General features: G+C 32.5%; 8 protein-coding genes and 1 long non-coding RNA gene across 9 annotated transcripts in view; 6 read left to right on the top strand and 3 right to left on the bottom strand.

The window, feature by feature from the left end:
• Positions 1 to 46: 46 nt before the first annotated feature.
• On the bottom strand, positions 47 to 2,615 carry PNPase (polyribonucleotide nucleotidyltransferase 1). Its single transcript, XM_070643989.1, has 4 exons — positions 2,474 to 2,615; positions 2,204 to 2,409; positions 1,931 to 2,141; positions 47 to 1,854 (listed from the first exon to the last, which is right to left on the bottom strand). The coding sequence occupies exons 1-4, from the start codon at positions 2,581 to 2,583 to the stop codon at positions 93 to 95; spliced, it is 2,289 nt and encodes a 762-aa protein (XP_070500090.1). The 5' UTR covers positions 2,584 to 2,615; the 3' UTR covers positions 47 to 92.
• Positions 2,616 to 2,671: 56 nt separating this feature from the next.
• LOC139093311 (uncharacterized) lies at positions 2,672 to 3,155 on the bottom strand. Its single transcript, XR_011544676.1, has 3 exons — positions 2,979 to 3,155; positions 2,844 to 2,907; positions 2,672 to 2,784 (listed from the first exon to the last, which is right to left on the bottom strand). It is a non-coding gene; the product is annotated as an uncharacterized lncRNA (long non-coding RNA).
• LOC139093309 (probable elongation factor 1-beta) lies at positions 3,146 to 4,208 on the top strand. Its single transcript, XM_070643990.1, has 3 exons — positions 3,146 to 3,307; positions 3,490 to 3,665; positions 3,730 to 4,208. Exons 1-3 carry the CDS (start codon positions 3,228 to 3,230, stop codon positions 4,128 to 4,130), a joined length of 657 nt encoding a protein of 218 aa, XP_070500091.1. The 5' UTR covers positions 3,146 to 3,227; the 3' UTR covers positions 4,131 to 4,208.
• A 228-nt stretch (positions 4,209 to 4,436) lies between these two features.
• RpL7-like (Ribosomal protein L7-like) lies at positions 4,437 to 5,388 on the top strand. Its single transcript, XM_070644091.1, has 2 exons — positions 4,437 to 4,788; positions 4,848 to 5,388. Exons 1-2 carry the CDS (start codon positions 4,502 to 4,504, stop codon positions 5,305 to 5,307), a joined length of 747 nt encoding a protein of 248 aa, XP_070500192.1. The 5' UTR covers positions 4,437 to 4,501; the 3' UTR covers positions 5,308 to 5,388.
• Positions 5,389 to 5,765: 377 nt separating this feature from the next.
• On the top strand, positions 5,766 to 7,718 carry LOC139093197 (PHAF1 protein CG7083). The gene is made up of 5 exons (XM_070643831.1): positions 5,766 to 5,940; positions 6,010 to 6,092; positions 6,163 to 6,962; positions 7,028 to 7,069; positions 7,199 to 7,718. The coding sequence occupies exons 1-5, from the start codon at positions 5,871 to 5,873 to the stop codon at positions 7,521 to 7,523; spliced, it is 1,320 nt and encodes a 439-aa protein (XP_070499932.1). The 5' UTR covers positions 5,766 to 5,870; the 3' UTR covers positions 7,524 to 7,718.
• Positions 7,719 to 7,841: 123 nt separating this feature from the next.
• Positions 7,842 to 10,628, top strand: Rtf1 (RNA polymerase-associated protein Rtf1). The gene is made up of 3 exons (XM_070643830.1): positions 7,842 to 9,318; positions 9,381 to 9,600; positions 9,661 to 10,628. Exons 1-3 carry the CDS (start codon positions 7,970 to 7,972, stop codon positions 10,195 to 10,197), a joined length of 2,106 nt encoding a protein of 701 aa, XP_070499931.1. The 5' UTR covers positions 7,842 to 7,969; the 3' UTR covers positions 10,198 to 10,628.
• Positions 10,629 to 11,164: 536 nt separating this feature from the next.
• Positions 11,165 to 14,487, bottom strand: LOC139093439 (uncharacterized). Its single transcript, XM_070644166.1, has 4 exons — positions 14,300 to 14,487; positions 13,289 to 14,235; positions 13,119 to 13,224; positions 11,165 to 12,750 (listed from the first exon to the last, which is right to left on the bottom strand). Exons 1-4 carry the CDS (start codon positions 14,373 to 14,375, stop codon positions 11,441 to 11,443), a joined length of 2,439 nt encoding a protein of 812 aa, XP_070500267.1. The 5' UTR covers positions 14,376 to 14,487; the 3' UTR covers positions 11,165 to 11,440.
• A 162-nt stretch (positions 14,488 to 14,649) lies between these two features.
• LOC139093267 (vacuolar ATPase assembly integral membrane protein VMA21 homolog) lies at positions 14,650 to 16,635 on the top strand. Its single transcript, XM_070643945.1, has 4 exons — positions 14,650 to 14,822; positions 14,926 to 15,096; positions 15,160 to 15,202; positions 15,261 to 16,635. Exons 1-4 carry the CDS (start codon positions 14,784 to 14,786, stop codon positions 15,308 to 15,310), a joined length of 303 nt encoding a protein of 100 aa, XP_070500046.1. The 5' UTR covers positions 14,650 to 14,783; the 3' UTR covers positions 15,311 to 16,635.
• A 1,668-nt stretch (positions 16,636 to 18,303) lies between these two features.
• The window catches only part of LOC139093257 (cyclic AMP response element-binding protein A-like), a 33,645-nt gene continuing 32,673 nt past the window's right edge, over positions 18,304 to 19,275 (top strand). Inside the window, exon 1 of the mRNA XM_070643930.1 lies at positions 18,304 to 18,825. Within this exon, the coding sequence (XP_070500031.1) occupies positions 18,751 to 18,825 (75 nt within the window). The 5' untranslated portion in view covers positions 18,304 to 18,750. The remainder of the gene's footprint in view (positions 18,826 to 19,275) is intronic.

The following is a 19,275-nucleotide window of genomic DNA, read 5'->3' as shown; positions in this document are numbered from 1 at the left end:
TAGAATTTTTGAAAAAGCTCATTTTTTAAAGGCAAAAAAATTTGAATTTGATTTTTCAGTTATTAAACTTTATTAAGTAATGTTTTGTTCATCTATTTCTCTTTTTCTGGTAATGTTGAGCTATTTCTGTCTAAATTCTTAATTTTCGCTGATGCAGGACTTTGAAGGACTTTTCTTGATAATCTCATTAAACCCGAAACAGGATCACGGCCAAAATATTTTACAGATATCTCTTGACCAACTTCAAGCCCTAAAGCCGATGGATGTGCGACTTTTCGCATGTCAAGCTGCGAATTGTGAAGAAGTGTTGGCGGCATGCTTGGATATAAAGTAACCATAACTCCAATATCTCTTAATTCAATTATTTTTGCTGTATAAATACCACCAAAATCTAATTCAGGAACACGATCTTTCTCTAGTAATTTTTGAATAAACTCCTTTGCCTCGTCCATAGCACTTTTTGATGGTGCAAAAATGTTGAATGAATTTTCATCAATTTGAGTCAATTGCACGCCTGTTTCAAGGAACAATTGCTTGACATGAATCCCACCTGGTCCAATAATTTTAGATCTTTGATGTGGCTCAACTTTCAATTTCTCACTGACTGGCCATGATTCTTTTTTCTCAAGTCTTGGTGAGTCTATACATGACCGAAGAATGTCGATGATTTTTGACTTTGCATCTACAGATTTTTGAAGACTTTCATTGATAATTTTCAACGGGATTCCTGGTATTTTTAAATCTGTTTGAATTGAGGTAATTCCTTTCTTTGTTCCTGACACTTTCATATCCATGTCACCCATATAATCTTCAATACCAAGCTGATCTGTCAATATTCGATAATCTTCAATATGTTTTGTATCGTCATTATTATATTTTGTAATTAAGCCAATTGCCACACCAGCTGCCGGCGATGATATTTGTATTCCTGCATCCATAAGAGCTAAGGAACCTCCACAAACTGTTGCCATTGAACTAGAACCATTTGATTCTAAAACTTCAGAATTTAATCGAATTGTGAACGGTGAATTTTGTGGAATTATTGGAACTAAGCCTTTTTCGGCTAATGCGCCATGACCAAGTTCACGTCGATTTACAGCACCAATTTTACCAATTTCACCGACTGCGTATGGTGGGAATTCATAATGAACAAAGAAACTTTTCTCTTTTACTCCACTTTCAAGTGCATTTAAGGAATCAAGCTTTAAAGCACTTTCTTTCGAATCAAGTGTGACTGAACAGAAAACCTGAGTTTGTCCTCTTGTAAAGATCGCGGAACCATGAAGTGGTTTAAAGACATCAACTTCGCAGGATATTTTCCTCAAATCATCAAATCCACGTCCATCACATCGAATATTCTCTTCTAGCACAAATTCTCTGAATGATGCAATTGTGACTTTATTGAATTCCTCAATTATTTGGTTAATGTCACTGTCTGGAAAACTTGACCAAACTGATGAGGTAACTTCCTGTCTTAATACATTTACTGCATTATCTCTGCTTAATTTATCATGTGATACATTCCTGAAAATGTCTTTTAATCGGAGTGAGCTTGTTGCTTTTATTGCTTCTGTGACTTCCTGTGAAAGTGTTTTTAGATCCAGCTTTTCTCTCTTGGCTTTTGCTATTGGTAGTTCCTTTCTCATTCCTTCAATTTTGTTAATTATCACTTGCGCTTCTTTTGTTCCTTGCTTTATTGCTTTCAAAAGATCCGGAAGTAGAATAATGTCACCTTTTCCTTCTAACATGACGACTAAATTTTGCTTTGTTGCTGCCACTATAAGATCAAGGCTTGAATGCTGCAGTTCTCGTCTTGTTGGATTTACTATGAGTTCATTGTTAATCATACCCATTCTGGAAATTAAGTTAATTTTAGTCGCTTTGAGACAATTAGATTTTAACGGATTTTTGATCGTATTAATTTTCATACCTTACAGCTGCAAGAGGTCCGTTCCAAGGAATATCGCTAAGATGAAGTGCTGCTGAGGCTGCATTTATAGCATGAACATCTGGTTTATTCATAGAATCAACTGACAGGACATTACATACAATTTGTGTGTCACATCTATAGTCTTTTGAGAATAATGGTCTAATTGATCTGTCCACAAGACGTGCAGAAAGAATTTCTCTCTCAGATGTTCCTAAAATTATGATAAATATGAGATTATTTAGATAAATAAAAAGATCCAGTGAACATTCATACCCAATTCTCGTCTCAGGAAATTCGTTGGTATCCGACCTGCTGCAGCACTTTTTAACCTATAATCTACTGTTAATGGTAGAAACGAGCTAGTTGATGGTTTTTGTTTACTAATTGCTGTACACATAACAGCAGTATCGCCACTTTTAACAATTGCACATCCATCAGAAAATTTTGCTAGATGTCCTGTTCTTATTGTTATCTTTCGTCTAAAATAATTGTTTATTTCATGAAACATGAAATTTTAACTGAATTAAATGATAATTGACTTACCCATTGCTGAATTCAATATCTGTATCATAAGTACTACTGGAAATACTATAAAATCTATTTATTAGTTGCCTATTTCTAAAACTTTTTACTAATTTTAACTGAGAAATCATAGCGCGATTGAAAATAATTAAATGTAAACAAAGCAATCAGCTGATTTTTCTTGGCACTGAAAATGACAAAAATTAAAGTCAAAGTAAATTCCTTTGTGAATTACTGGCTTATTAATAATCTTTATTAGGTAAATTAAAAATAAATTACAGAGAGAATGCGACGGAATTAGTCGAGATCTTCGTCGAATAAGTCTTCAAAATCTACAAATTAATTAAATTGTTTGTATAATTTGTCAATGAAAAATTCATAACTTAGTTACCATTGAAAAACTCGGCATGAATATCTTTCTGTCCATCATGTAATGAATCCAGGACAATTGCACTCTAAAAGATCAGAAATATCAAAAAATACTAATTATAATCATGAAATCACACTAAAAGCTTAATCATCCTACATCCTCAACATCAATTCCTTCTGGAAACATTTCATCTGCTGCTATTGGCTTCATTTTTGGTGGTGAAAATGCTTTTTTAATTATATTAAAAGCAAATTTAATAAATTTTTTAAAAATCTTAGCGAATAATTGTAAACAAAAGGTGAAATTAGGTCGTCTCGGTAAAAACTAAATTCTGCCCCTTCAGATTTTTGCTTAACACGTTCAAGTGCTGGAAATTTTGAAATTAATTAAAATCACTATCTAAAGATGGCTTTCAGTGACGTAAAAAGTGCTAAAGGATTGACCGAATTGAACAACTTCTTGGCCGATAACTCATACATTGTCGGGTAAGCTATTTATCACAAAAAATTCTTTTGAAATAAATTCGAATTGTTGGCAGATTTTTAACCTCTTCAATATTTTAATTCGAGTCCATTTAATGATATATGACCGGTTTCTTAGACCTTAGTAATCATGAAAGTACTTTACTTAAGAATTCGAAATATTAAATTAATCTTAATTCTTCTAGATATGCACCATCAAAGGCTGATACAAGCGTTTTTGATGCATTAGCAAAGGCTCCATCAGCTGAATATGCAAATATTGCACGTTGGTATCGTCATATCTCAAGTTTCTCAGCAAATGAACGCAATGGATGGGCAGGCTCAGCAGTTCCTCAGGTTTCAGGTGGAAAAACTACAACAGGTAAATCATCAAATTAATTTTGACATAATTTAACTGAATAATTCATAAAACTGATAATTTACAGCTCCAGCAGCCGATGATGATGATGATGTCGATTTATTCGGATCAGACGAAGAAGATGACGCAGAAGCCGAAAGAATCAAGGAAGAGAGAGTAAAAGCATACTCTGAAAAGAAATCAAAGAAACCCGCACTTATTGCCAAATCGTCAATCTTATTGGATGTTAAGCCATGGGACGATGAGACAGACATGAAACAAATGGAAGCCAATGTCCGTACAATTGAAATGGATGGACTTCTTTGGGGAGCCAGCAAATTGATTCCATTGGCCTACGGTATCAAGAAATTGCAAATCATGTGTGTCATTGAAGACGACAAAGTCTCTGTTGATGAATTGACTGAAAAGATTGAAGCTTTTGAAGATGTCGTCCAATCAGTCGATATTGCTGCTTTCAACAAGATCTAAGCATCTGATATCCCTTTTTGTCTTCTGAAACTGTTGAGGAAATAAAAAGTTCGTACTTTTTCCAATAAAATTAACAAACCTTTGTTTAATTTCCCGCCAATTTTGATTCCACTTTGCTCATATTGTGTCTGAAAACAATATAATTTCAGTGCTTTGTGATTGAACGGTTTTTATTTTGAAAATTAATTTGGAATTGTATGGTTTTCAGGCAAATATTTAAATTTCGAAAATCGGTTAATGTTCAACTTCGACTTCTGGATCTTTCATTGTATTGAGTAATATTCGGTCATCTCGGTAGAATCATTGAGGTTAAAATACAGAACGTATCGTGCACATAGAAAGTAATTCAATATTTTTAAAATAAAATAGAAATGGATAAGTACGCGATCCCAAACAAGCTTCCATCAAAGCAAGTCAACATATTAGCACGAAGAAAGAAGAGAATCACACAGAAACAAAGTGCATTACAGAAAAAAACAATCAGAAAGAAGTTTAATCCCAAAAGTGAGGAACAATTTAAGAAACCAGAATTTTTCATCGCTGAATATCGTAAAGCAGAAAGAGATGACAAAAGAATCACGCGAGAATTGATGAGAAATGGAATTAAGAGAAGTTTCATGAAAGAAGGATCTTTAGTTCTCGTTTTGAGACACAGAGGGTAAATATTTAACTAAACTCATGTTATCGAGCATGTTGATCATGTTATTTCCATTTCAGAACACACATAGCATCAAAACAATGCATAACTTTAATGAATCAACTTGGATTAAGACGATTACATCAAGCAGTTTTGCTCAAAATGACACCTGATGTACAAGCATCGCTTAGTTTAATAGAGCCATACATAATTTATGGAACTCCAAATGCAGGCATTGTACGTGAATTAATCTTCAAGTATGGATTTATGAAATATAACGAAAAGAAGACACCAATATCGAGCAATACACAAGTAGAAGAGTTATTTGGTAAAAGTGGTATTATTTGTGTTGAGGATATCCTTCACGAGATAAATACAGTAGGTCCAAATTTCGATTTCGTCATGAAACACATTTATCCCTTCATTCTACCAAATCCAAAGGATGGATGGGTAGGGAAAAAGGGATTAAAGTTCGACAAAGGAGGAATTGCTGGACATCGTGGCGATAAAATTAATGATTTCATGAAAACTATACTTTAAGCATTTTAAATTTCTCGTTATAACTAACATATGAATTTTGTTTACAAACATCCGAGATAATAAATTTCTATGAACTTGAAATTTTATTTTTTACTGAGGGGATACATTTTTGGGTTTGAGCTGGATTTTTAGAATGAACTGCTGTCTACATCATCACTTTGTCTTTTTGGTTAATTAATGATCAAATAATTTGTAGATTTTTCCATACAAGGAGCAATGATATATCTTGGTGAAAGTGTAGTAAATCAAAATAAAATTTATGAAATAACAGTCAAAATATTTTTAAATTCTGATAGTTTACTTTTTTAAATTTCAAAAATCCGTTAAAATTTAAAATAATTCCAACATGTGACAAAAGTCGTTAAATATTTTGCTCAATATTCCACATTCAACAAAAGGCTTATCACAGTCTATATTTAGTCACTTGCACTGCCTATACTACTTGTTTTTTTGTTAGTAAATACGACGTAATTTTTTGTCTGAAAGAAGAATTTAAAAAAGTTTCAAAAATTACATTTTCAAAAGATCTCTTTGCTGAAAAAAGCAATACAAACCATAGAAAAATGCTTGATCTTGAAGTAATACCTGAGAGAAGCCTCGGATGTCCCGAGAAGTCTTGGGAATTCATTTTAGGTAAATTTATTTTCTTTGTTCCTTTGTTTCACAGATAAAATTTAATTAATTAACTTTTGTGGACATTAGGAATGCATTTTTCTCATGCTGTTGCTATAATTCAGTCGCAAGTGGGAACCATCAAGAATGTTCAGGTTCTGTATTCTGATCAGGTGAGTGAAAAGCACAGGAAATGCAAAAAAATTTCCCCTACTTATGACCTTTACTTCTTATTCCCTTTAGAATCTGTTGAATGTCGATCTAATCATTAATATTCCATTGAGTGGTATGCGCTTAATATTCGACCCAATATCGCAACGCTTGAAGGCTATTGAAATTTTTAATATGAAGCTTGTACGCTTGAGGTACTGCGGAAATTACTTCAATAGCCCTGAAATACTGCCATCCATAGAACAAATTGAAAACTCATTCGGATCTACGCATCCTGCTGTCTATGATGCTGTTAAGAACTCTTTTGCCTTGAACTTCCGCGGTCTGACATTTTACTTCTTTGTCGATAGCAAGACTCAACCAAACCAAGCTAATCATGGCTTATCGTCACTCCATTTTGGTCCTGGAAATTCTCCAATTGTTACTCGAATGACTCTATACTGTGGCAATTCATTTCAAGAATGTAAAGCTCCACCACTTCCAATTAGTTGCTATAACAAGCAACTTTATGTAGAGTCAGCAACTGTCATTAGAAACTCTAGCGGAACTAAAGGATTGCGCTTAAATATCTTTACTGAGGGATCTGTACGTTCACTAGAAGCACGTAGACAATGCTTTACTCGTGACGTCTTATTTGGTGATACATGTCAGGATGTTGCAACAAATTTCGGTGCACCATCGCGTGTCTTTTTCAAATCTGAGGACAAGATGAAAATTCATAGTCCATCGGCTCATAAACGTGTTCAAAGAAAAAGTGACTTTTTCTTCAACTACTTTACACTTGGCATAGATATTTTATTTGATGCACGCACACAAAAGGCAAAGAAGTTTATACTGCATACAAACTTTCCTGGTCATTATAACTTCAATATGTAAGTTGTTTTGTGAGTCATTCATTAAGGTATGGGTTGTTAATGAGGTCTTTATCTACTTCCAGTTATCATCGCTGTGAATTTAAAATTGAACTGAATCCTGATAAGTAAGTAGTTTGACTGGTGTAACTTAAATTCAATGCTGAAACTTAAATTCAATGTTTAATCCAAGGATTTAATTTAATCCAATGTTTAATCCGATGATTTAACATTCATCTAATGTTTTCACTTTCCAGAACTGATCAACTTAACGGAAGTCCAATAAACGTTACAGCTTATTCAAAATGGGACGCAATAAGCGCAAAATTGGATCCATCCGAAAGTCCAATTGTTCTACATCGTAGCTCATCGACCAACTGCTCAAACATTTTCGGTAGCACATTCTGCTATGGATATCAAGACATCATCTTTGAAGTGATGAATAATGGCCATATCGCTTCCGTTACATTTTACAATACATCATCACAGAATGTCTTTAGTAACTGGGCTGGGATTGGAAATGCTATTGGGAATCAACAGCAAATCAACAAACATAATGAATTTGAAATTAAGATTAATTAATGAAATTGTGAGTTAGATGATTATTTAAATGATAATTGATAATTGACAAGCTTAAAGCATCTCATATAATCGTTATATTTTAATTAATTGACAAAGTTGTGTGGAGAAAGCTATTTTTAAGATGCATTGTATATCTTTCAATTTTAGAATTAAGAATGAAGAGAATAATACATGAAACTTTTGACTAACATTAAATATTCAGGCATTCTATTGATTTTAAGAAAAAGATTGAGTTTGAGTTTAACGGTCAAAAAATATTTGAAAAGATTTTCAACTTTGTGTAAAAAAAAATTTAATCCTCTTGGGAAAAAAAGATTCCTGAGACGATCAAATTTTCGAGGAATTCAGAAATTTCATTCTAGCGACAAAATTAGTAAAAAAGTTAATTTTATTAATAATTGCTATATTTTCATTAACTTTAAGTATTAATTTATAAAGTAAGAAGTATGGTACGAAAGGATATGATGGATTCTGAGAGCGAATCGTCTGATTCGAGCAATAAAAGTTCAGACGAAGAGCACACCACAACCACTAAACGACGAAAATCCTCAAAATCATCATCAAATGAATCAGATAGTGAGAATGAGCAGCGAATTGCCAAAAAGCAGAAGCGAGTAACACATTCTTCGTCAGAATCCGATAATTCTGATGCGGAAAATGATGAGAAAAATAGACAAAATGCAAAAGCATCATCATCCAGTCAACAACAACATACAGTTGATGAAAAATCTGACAAATCTGATCTGGAAGAAGGACAATTAACCTCTGATAGTGAACAGTCAGAATCAGATAGTAATTCTGAATTTGATGATGGATATGGCGATGATTTAATGGGAAATGAAGAAGATCGTAACTACCTCGAGAAATTATCAGAAAAGGAACGTGAAACTGAATTATTTAAGCGTGCCGAAAGACGTGATCAGCTTAAGAGGCGTTGGGAGATTGAACGAAAGCTCAAGCAAACTCGTAAGGATGCAAATCAGAAGAATAAGGAAAAGAAACCTAAAATTAAGAAACCGAAAGCACCACCACCGAAAAAAGTTATTGAAAAGCCACCAAAAGTCTCGCCACCACGCGAAGATCCAATTTCTGCTACATCACATTTGTTAGGAATTACACCGACTGAAGAATCATCACCGAATGATTACTCAAAAGAAGATTATTTTGATCCAAAAGAGAGATCAAAGGAACGTAAAAAGAATGTTGAAATGAACAAAACAGATGATAAACGTAGCAGTGCAATGGCACAATTAAAGGCACGTCGTGAAGGTAAACAAAAGAGGGATAATGAACGTGAAGCACAAAAGAAGGAAGAAGATGAAAAAGAGGAACTTGATGTTGTTAGCGAAAAATCTTCTGTAAAACTTAATCCACGAGACATTTATTCCGATGATTCTGACAGTGATAGTGAAGAAAAGAAATCACCAAGTCGTCGTTCGTCATCAAGTCGCTCTTCTACATCCAGCTCTGAGGATGAATCTCAAGAAACTGTTTACAAAAAGCCAGTACATGTTTCAACATTAGAAGAAATGAACAAATTGAGAATTTCACGTTTCAAGCTGGAAAAATTCATAAACTTGCCAATCTTTGAAAAAACAGTTATTGGATGTTTTGTACGTATTAACATTGGAAATAATATTGCTTCGCAAAAACTCGTCTATCGTGTTGCTGAGATTATTGGAGTCGTTGAGACATCAAAAGTTTATCTATTTGGCAATAGCCGTACCAATAAAGGAATCATGCTTAAGCATGGTACTCAAGAAAGGGTCTTCAGGTTGGAATTTGTATCTAATCAGTAAGTTTATCAACATTTTATGTGCCTTTAACTATATACTAATTGGCACAAACTTTTTTCAGGGACTTTACTCAGAATGAGTTTGACAAATGGCGTGATCTTTGTGCTCTTAATGACATCGATTTACCTACAGTCGACATGATTGAACAAAAGAAAAAAGACGTGCAGGCAGCTTTGAATTACGAGTTTAAGGAAGAAGATATTGATAAGATTATCGAAGAAAAGAATCGATTCCGTGCTCATCCAACAAATTATGCTATGAAAAAGACTCAATTAATGAAGGTGAGCCTAATAACTTCTTTAAAATTTGAATATCCGTTAAAAATTTAAATTCTCTTTTAGGATCGTGATGCAGCCATGAATCAAGGCAACGAAGAAATGGCTAATGATATTAATAGTCAAATTCAAGAATTGGAAGAACGCGCCAGTGCATTAGACAAGAAGCGCACCAGTACAATTTCTTTAATTTCATATATCAACGATCGTAATCGACGTAAGAATGTCGAAGAAGCTGAAAAGGCAATTATGGAAGAAGCTCGACAAAATCGTGGTATGAAAATGTCTGATCCATTTACACGTCGTTCGACAAAACCGACAATGGCATTCAAACCAAAATCAGCTCAAGAAGAGATTGTAATGATGCCAGAACCACCGAAACCAAACAAATCAAAGGACAAGAAGATAGAAGGACATACTTCTGGCGAGAATTTATATTCATTACACGATTTTGATATTGAATTAGACGTTGCGCTTCCATTACCGATATCTAATAACGCTCCAGTTATTCCGAAACCCGTTGATAAAGTTCAAGAAGATACACCGAAATTGCGTCGAATCTTAAATTTGGAAGACTATAAGAAGAAACGAGGACTCATTTAAACTTACTTTCTAATCCTCAAAGAAATAATACCATTTTACATGATCGGTTGTGGATTTTTGCCTATTCAGGCTCCTTTTTCTTGGATTATCACACTTAAGCGATATTATATTTATTTTTGTCCACAACAAATCAATCAACTTGGATAGGATAAATCCACAGTCATAGAATTATTCACAAGATATCATAGTATTTCATTATTTTTCTCTTCCTTCTTTCCTTCCTCCTCGTCTTCAACAAAATGAAATGTCCTTAACGAATTAGATTATGCGAGACCATTATCAAGATTAACTGATTATTTTTTATGAATTTTCATCATTATATTAGTTTTCCACTTATTAAAGCTGATCAGAAAAAAAAATAAATATTAAAAGTAATATACAGATGAAAAATGAATAAACTAAATAGAATGAAATGAATTCTTCATTAAAAATTCTTTGTTAATTATTATTATTGTGATTTTTATTGTCCTTTTCTTTTAAAATGTAGAAATATATCAGGAATATTGTGATTTTTAGATGTTTCAATTAAATTAAAAACCGTTAAAAATTTGAATTTTTAAACATTCAAGCTTCGTTGAAAATCTAAATTTGAAGTGATAAGTTTCGTTAAAAATTTGAATTTTCAAAAACCGTTAAAATTTGAATTTTTAAACTCACCAATTTCGTTAAAATATTTGAATTTTTAAAATACGTTATAATTTGAATTTTCAAAAACCGTTAAAATTTGAATGTTTGCAAACCGTTATTTTTTCAAATTTTTTGCTCATATCTAGAAAATTAAACGATCTCTTTTAAATTTTGGGGCATTTTATTGAAATTTGCAAATGTCATAACAATATTATATTTTAACAAATCAAGATTAATTCTACTTGATGCTTACCTTAAGAAGGTTCTTCATATTAAAATTTTTACCACTTTAAAAGTAAAGGAATTTCAAGTATTTTAAAAATAAGCCAAAAGTCACAAATATTGTTAAAAATTGAAATTCCCTCGAAATTCAAAATTCATTTTATTGACTCTTATTTCTTAAAAATTTTCAAACAGACCATATTAATCAGTTAGAATTACATCGAGATAGTTGTTGCATTTTTCATGCTTTACATGAGAAGCCTTTTTGTGTTGAATGGCAATGAATTAAAGGCTCTTAAAAATATAAAATGATGAAATCATAGTATTAATATTTTAAATTTTAGATGACCGTTAAATTTTAATGAAAATTAATAATTAAATGTGCCTTAGTGGTTTAGTATCGTCCACGTCTGCTCAAAATCTTATTTCCACCTCTATATCGTCTTGGTGAACGAGATCGACTTCTGCTCAAACTTCTACTGCGACTTCTATTTCGATATCGTTGCGACATTTCCGGTGACAATTTTATAGGCGCAACATAATGTGGAGATGGAATTTTATAAGGACGAAATGTCCGATTATCATAATCGTCATTCCAGTCGTCATAATTTCTTGGCGAGTCTAAATTATCAGGAATTTTCTCACCAATCCTTTCAAAGACAGATCTGTGCGGACGAACTCTTGGAGGTGAATTCGAGGTTCTATGGCGGGGTGGTGAATTTTGATGTCGTGTTTGTGAACTTAAACGCGGAGGTGAATTTCTGAACCTAAGTGGTGATTTTGACATTCCGAATCGAGGTGGTGAATTCGATGTTCTAAATCTAGGTGGTGATTTAGAATTAACGAATTTCGGCGGTGATTTAGAATTTCGGAACCTTGGAGGTGACGATTTAAACAATGTAGGTGTAGTTGGTCGCTTTTGAATTGGAGATGTACTGAAAAAATTCTCATTACCAGCAGGCTGATTAGGATTTTCTGGATTTGTATAGTTCCAACGTTCGTCCGTTGGTGATCCTTCCTTTATTTTTGGTGATTCCTTTATTCGACTTCTTGTAGTAATTGGACAAAGAAGATTAAATGCTTTCGAAAATACTTCCAATGCATGATGTTGCTCAAAATTTCTATCAGCTAATGTCTGAGCATCAATAAAGACACGAAAACCACCATTTTCATCCTGACCGTCACATTGAACTTCTGTGCTGATTTTAGGTAGTTCATTTGTTTGACAAGCTCTGCTTCTTGAGCTTTGCTTATTCATTTCCATTTGATGACATCTTTTACATGTTAATGGCTCTGTTTGAACTTCCTTTGAGGATGTCTTTTTACCTCCAAAAATACTAGTAGATTCATTTTTGATTCCCGATATTGAAGGTTCAATTTTTAATACAGGTGGACAAACTATTGATTCTCTAGCGACAATCGATGATAATTCATGCAAATCAAACTTCAAATATTGAGCTATTTCAGCTGTTTCTCCATAAATGTTCTTTAATGGATAATTTTCAAGTGCTGAAAAGCATTGTTCAGGTGTAGCTTGAAACATATACTGCGGGTTCCTCTCACTTGTTAGCAATGGGCTCTTGTTTGTTGTAATGTTCAGCTTATGGATATTTTGACTCGGCAGGACACAAGTCAATGGAAGTTTCGACTTATTTTGTTCTAAGTCCGATATCAAACCTACTGCTGACTTGCATCGCTCTAGCACTGTAAGAATTTTTAATAACAATTTCAACACTTGCATACAATTTAAAGCTTATTTGAAATTATAAACAGATCTGTTGCTTAAAAAACAACAAAAAACGGAATATTATATTGAAAATATGCTCTGTTAGGAAAGGACAGAACATAGAAACCCAATTATATCATCTTAGCAAGCTAATATTATCCAAAAGTTAAACTATCTGGCATTTAGTTACAACAAAAAACGAATTTAACGTAAATTTAAAATTTGAATCTCAAAACGCTACAAATGCTCAACTTTCAAAACATTTGTATGGTTTTAATAAATTGTAAAATTTCAAAAATTCGTTGGCCAGTAAATTTGTAAATGCTTAAATTAATAGAAATCAAACCTTTAGCTTTTCTGGAAGCTAGTTCCTCATCTCCTGATGCTTTTGAGTTTTTCTTCGACTTCTGACGCAAGATGTCAATCAAATTTTTACCGGATTCAGTTGAGACCTAAAAAATTTAACAAATTCATTGATTAAGGATTGAATTAACTATTTTTGAGGATCATCACTACCTTTTTAATTGTAGGTTTAGGCACGTTATTGTTGTTGTGATACACAATTGGAGGTGAAATTTGAGACATTTGCATACTTTCAGCTCCTGGAGGAAAAATTGGTTCAATTTTAGGAGGTGGGACTGGAAGTGGTACTGGCTGGATTTCTAGAGGATTATTAAACATATTTGTTGGGGCTGACTGGATGATTTCAAGAGGATTATACATATTTGCTTGAGTTGTCTGGATCATATCTAGAGGATTATTAAACATATTTGTTGGAGGTGGTGATGTAAACTGCATATTTGGCATATTCATCATCATCATTGGATTAAAGTGCTGATTCATTACTTGTTCATTCATAAAAGCTGGCATTTGATTAGTCGGCTGATTATTAAAAACCATTGGTCGGTTTTGGAAGTTACGTGGCGGTTCAGACCTTAAATCAACACTATTCAGATCAACCCTTCCACCTTGTTGAATCATTTGTTCAATTTGTTCATCCCTACGCCCTTCCTTTGCCAATTTTTCTTGTATTTCTTCTAAAAATGACTTTTTAGCTGGTACATGTTGATTCTTGTTCCTGATTGGCGATGCTGGTCGTCTTCTATCAAACTGACCAACATTCCTTGGTGGTGATTGCCTAAACCTGTCTTCTCTAAAATTCCGGTTCCTTTCGGGACTTCTTCTTGGACTTAATCTGATCCTATTCCTTTCCGAACTTAAACGTCGCCTTTCCGGGCTTCTTCTCCTTTCAGGACTTATTCGATGTCTTTCAGGTCTTGTGTTGGCCCTTGGGTCTCGATGTCTTGTATCTCGAGCACTGCTGGATGTTTTTCTTGTTTCCGGATCTCTAATGTTTGATTTTTTGCTTGAAGCTTTTGAATGATTTGATTCTTCATCTGGTTCAATTTTAACTTGTACTTCATCATTTTCATTCCATGCATCGACAACAGAGAATGTATTTCCTTTAATTTACGAAAATATTGCTGTCAAATGTCAATGTAGTAAATGTTAATTTTAATGAATTACCGAGAGTCATAAAGTAATCTTCGTCGAGTTCTTCGCAGTCTTCGGACGCATCTACGCGTTCAGGACTTCCTGGCATTGTAATATAATGTAATTAATAAAATAATTGTAAAAGAAACTTAAATTTTATCTTTTTAATTTGTTCTTCAAACTAGAATTGTGTGTACGTGAAGTATGGCAGGTAGATGTTAATATTGTAAATAAATCTCTACTTGTAATGCAATCTCTAATGTCAAAAATAGAGACAAATGATGAAAAATTATATTAATGATTATGTCATCTAGGAAGCTTAGCGCGTTTCAACAGAATTTGAATTTTCATCGAAATAGGCCTTTTAAAATTTTTTCGTTACAGCAATACTCGCTAAGCCAATCAATTTGTAAACAAAAAATTTTCAACTTGCTGTGCTTAATTTTAGAAATAAATCGCCGCTAACTTGTTTCCAGCCTAAATATCCTGTTAAGAAGCTTTTGATTAAGTCTGTAATATGTCAAAAACGAAAAAGAACAACAAATCACTTCTTAATGTAAGTAAATTAACACTGAAAATTCCATTTTGTATCTGAAATATTTTATTCACGTGATTAACTGCATTTCAATGACATATTCCATCAATTCATTGCTTTTTAGGAAGGAGGACAGTCTCAAAATAGAGTAGATATTGGTATTTTCATGACAATACTTTGGTATTGTGTTTTAATTATTTTCCTGCCAATCGTCAGTTTTTTTGCATCAAAATACGTGTTAGAAGGCTTCGATTTAACTTCTGTATCCAAAAATATTTATGCTGCCGTCATTGCTGTAAGTTAAATCATTAATTAATTATCTCGATCGATTATTTACGCTTTTTGGTTCAATTTTCAGGTGATCAATTTACACATTGCATTAGGACTGTATTTGTTTAAAGGTAAGATGCTGTTGTTGCATATCACTGTAGTTGATCCTAATTATTCTTCTAATTCTAGCATACTCGGGAGGCGATCCACCAAAGCAAACGTTACAAAAGCAGGATTAAGCGTTTTGTACATATATTTTAATTAAGTATGATAAATTTTTTTTGACTTAAAGGATGTTTGAAATGAGCGACAGAGAGTACGAAAAGCTTTAATATGTGAAAAACTCTAATTAGATAATATAAAACTATATTATGACAATCACTTCATTTATATAGAGCCATATAAGCATTTAAAAAACATGTTTTTCAAAGTGTCACTAATGATGACTTAGCTGATGCTTTTTTATAAATCAACTGCCTTACAGCCTCATGTACTGATTAATAATCAAAGAAGATAACAAAATTTTTATTATGATTGCACCAAAATAATGGCTTTTAAACAGTTTATTTCCATTCAAGTCAACGAAAACTGTTATTAAGCTTTAAAGAATCAGAATATTTTTATAGGTTTTACGGTAGCATGTTCCAACACATTCCACAAAGATATAATTAGGTATTCAGAATTGTTGTATAATATCCGTCCTGACATTGAGAACATAAGCTACGCCAAACCAAGCTATGTTAATTACTCTTACTTGTCTTACTGTTTGTTAGAATACGACTGTCATATCCAGTTTCATTACATTTGGATCAAAAAATGCATCTTCCTATATTGACCCCACTTCCTTAGTAACATTCTTGATAGCTTGTCTACAAATTGATTAAAAATTACATCCTCATGCACCTAAAATTTGAGACAATGACAAATAAATTTTGCCATAGAGATAAGAACAATTTTATTGGGCCAAAAAAAAGTGTGAACATGAAAAAGCTAAAATGCAACAAATATGAATTGAAAAAAAGGCTATCAATCAAAGAGGAACATTCACTTTCATGTCGTGAGGAAATAATAAGAAATTGATTTAGTATTCGAAAATTATTACATTGTTCGGGATGAACAGTTCGTGAATTTTGATTTATGACATTTTCAAACATGCATGCATAATTTTTTTTGCTATTACACGATAATTTTTGTAACAAAATTTTGCAAAGTTGCGGTTCAGGGGTGTATCTTGTTACGTCCCAGTTGATGCTGTCGTTATCAAGATTACGTAAAAGATCTTATCAAGGTCTATGAACTAGTGTTATTATTAAAATCTAGCGAAATTCTCAGGAAATGAAAATATAAAACATGACTGAGTGATTCACAGTAGGAGAAGATAAGGAGTAAGGTAGTTATCAAAAAAAGATCAGTTGAGTATTTTCACACTTTTTATTGCTTTTTTTGTACACTCGTTGCGTCTTGAGTGTTCCTTGAAAATGTAATATATTTTTATGTATTAAAGAATGTATTGACTGATTTCTTTAATAGATAATAAATAAAATATTTAATACATTAATGAAAATTTGAGTTTTCGAAAAACTACATTTCCTGCGGCAATCATATCATCGGTGTTTTTGCTGTTATCTTAAGGTTTTTGTTTTATTTCTACCGAAAATATGTCTTACATAACACGGCAAAAGCTATAAACAATTTAATTTCATTTAATAGTATTAAACAATTTAAATTCAAATACAAGTAGATACTCATCATGAACTATCTTCCTATAGCCATATTTCTTTTATTTTTTTTTTCGCAAAATCATTAAAAGTCAATTAAATAAGACATGCGTTTGAGACTTTCAATTGTTATTAACCTGTTTCGTTAAGAGAATGCTGTTAAGGAAAGAAAGAATTCTCGAAAAGAAAAGCCAATCACAAAGCATTCCAAAAATGTATAACTGTATTTTCTTCTTCGTTGATTTTTTTAGTCTTTTTTCAATCATAAAAGAGAATGTATGTAAAAATATATATGATTAGTGAAAGGTAACTGAAGAGAGCTGCTGATTTTTTTTTATGAGAAATTTTAAGCTTTTAAGCAGAGAATCGATCAAGGATCAAGAGCGTAGTATGATCGAGAGACAATTGACAAGTTATGAGATGTTAATAAATGAAAAAATCCCCAATAAGATGGCATAAGAACCTGATAATTTACCACAAGTGGTTTTTATGAATGAGATTAAATATAATTTCAATGAAAGAGCAGTTCTGTTAAATAAATGAGTTCCAGACTCTTGTACTGTCGAACTAGGATAGATATAAAGGACATTAGGTAATGACATCTGATCAGACACCCGGTATACTGATGCAAACCTCATTCTTCACTGTCAAATTCAACTGTCAAGTGGCCGTCATTATACCTCCACTTTATGCTGATATAGCAAGGTAGTTGCTCCGTTCGCCATTTTTAACTCAAAATAGACTAACATTTTGTTTTTGCTGAAAAATCGACAGAACTCCATTTGAAGTTAGAAGAGACTTTCAGTTCTGATTTGACCTTATGCTGACATTGAGGAGGCTGACATTGTAAAAGAAATTAAAGTGAACAGGGTTCGATGGGCTGGACATGTTATAAGAATACCTGCAGAAGCTCCTATAAATAAGGTCTTCAAGTCTGACTCTGGAAATGGCAAAAGCTCTCGAGAACGATCAAAGAACTCATAGAAGTATAGAACTCATAGATGTATTAGAAATTGACAAGCGGTAGCCAGCGATAGAGCCAGTTTCAAGCGACATCCGAGGAAGACCATGGATTACAATTGATCTGTACAGCAAGTAAGTAAATAAATTTTCATAATTGCTGCATCAAACTCATCACATAAAAGTAATTGGAAGCAGGAAGAATATTAAACTGAGTAAATGAATGCACATCAATGTTCAATAAACCAACGCCGCCGCCTATTTAAAAGGAGAAATTACCAAAAAAGAATGATAATAATTTGACTGTCATTGAGACACGATCACTAGTGTAATTTTCACCGGTGTAGTAGCGAATGCCCTAAAGAGAATCCGGTTTTTTTGTGTTCCTCTCTCGGCCGCTTATTCTCTCTCGCTCTCTTGAAAATTAAGTTTGATTTTTACGCTATGCCCACATTTTCATTTTTTGAAATTCTTTTTCATTGTTAAAGATTCATTCATTAGATCCACACGTTGTTAGATCTTAGTAATATTTTTACATATAATTTTTTTTTACATATTTTATCTTATTATTTTTAACTATACCTTAATTAACCTGTCTATTATTAAATGGGAAATTGGGAAATTTTGTGCAATAAATAAGTTTCTAATATAGTTTAATTCAATCTGGATATAAAAAATATATATATTCCGTACGGAACTGTTAAAAAAGAAAAGAGAAAAAAAATCAACAAGTGGTGCATAAAAAATTAGTTTTCATGTGAAAATTCATGAACTGTATAGCTTAAGAAAAAAAATATATCTTTTATAATTAATTAGTTAAATGTGTTAATAATAAGAACTTGATAGAATAGTCACAAAACTTTGAACTTATTGACTTGCTAAGGATATTATTAGTTATACAATTTTATTTCATATTGGAAAAATTAAAAGCAAGAAGTAGTGTATAGTGAGGCTTTCATCGAGACAGTCGAAAAATCAAAAAAAAAATTATTCGGACCCAAATGGATATGACAATGGACGTTTACGGTGACAATGAGGTCAACGATCTCAAAGAGTTATGGGAAACTGATTTAGATGTAAGTGGCAAAAAACATTCCTACATTATTATTCTTTATTTATTCTAAGAAGAACTCACACTTTGAAGAAGAGATTCAAACTTTTCGTCTTGTGTCGTCGCCTTTCTATCGCACGTGGGTTTTTGATGTAATAATGTTTATTTTTTTTTGGAAAGTAAATTCATATCATCCTTATTTAACTTTTGGCGAAAAAGAATTTCCATCTGTGACGTAGCTGCGTGAAAATGATAGGAATGAGGGGAGTGAGCGTAAAGACGTCATATACTTTCCATATGGTTCGGATGTTATATTAGAAAAACTAAAAAAATTGTTTGTTGAATGAAATAATTCTGATTTTTTTTTTGTTGGTCTACATACATGAAAGGGAAATCCAGAAAGTAATCAATGTCATATAAGTATAATAAAAAATATTTGATAACATGACACAGTGACTGTAAAAAAAAATATCCT

This window comes from Chironomus tepperi, unplaced genomic scaffold (assembly GCF_022539635.2).
Source record: "Chironomus tepperi strain 1889 unplaced genomic scaffold, CSIRO-AGI_Ctep_v1 contig_335, whole genome shotgun sequence".
Classification (NCBI taxonomy): Eukaryota; Metazoa; Arthropoda; class Insecta; order Diptera; family Chironomidae; genus Chironomus; species Chironomus tepperi.
This window is presented reverse-complemented; position numbering and strand designations above follow the sequence as displayed.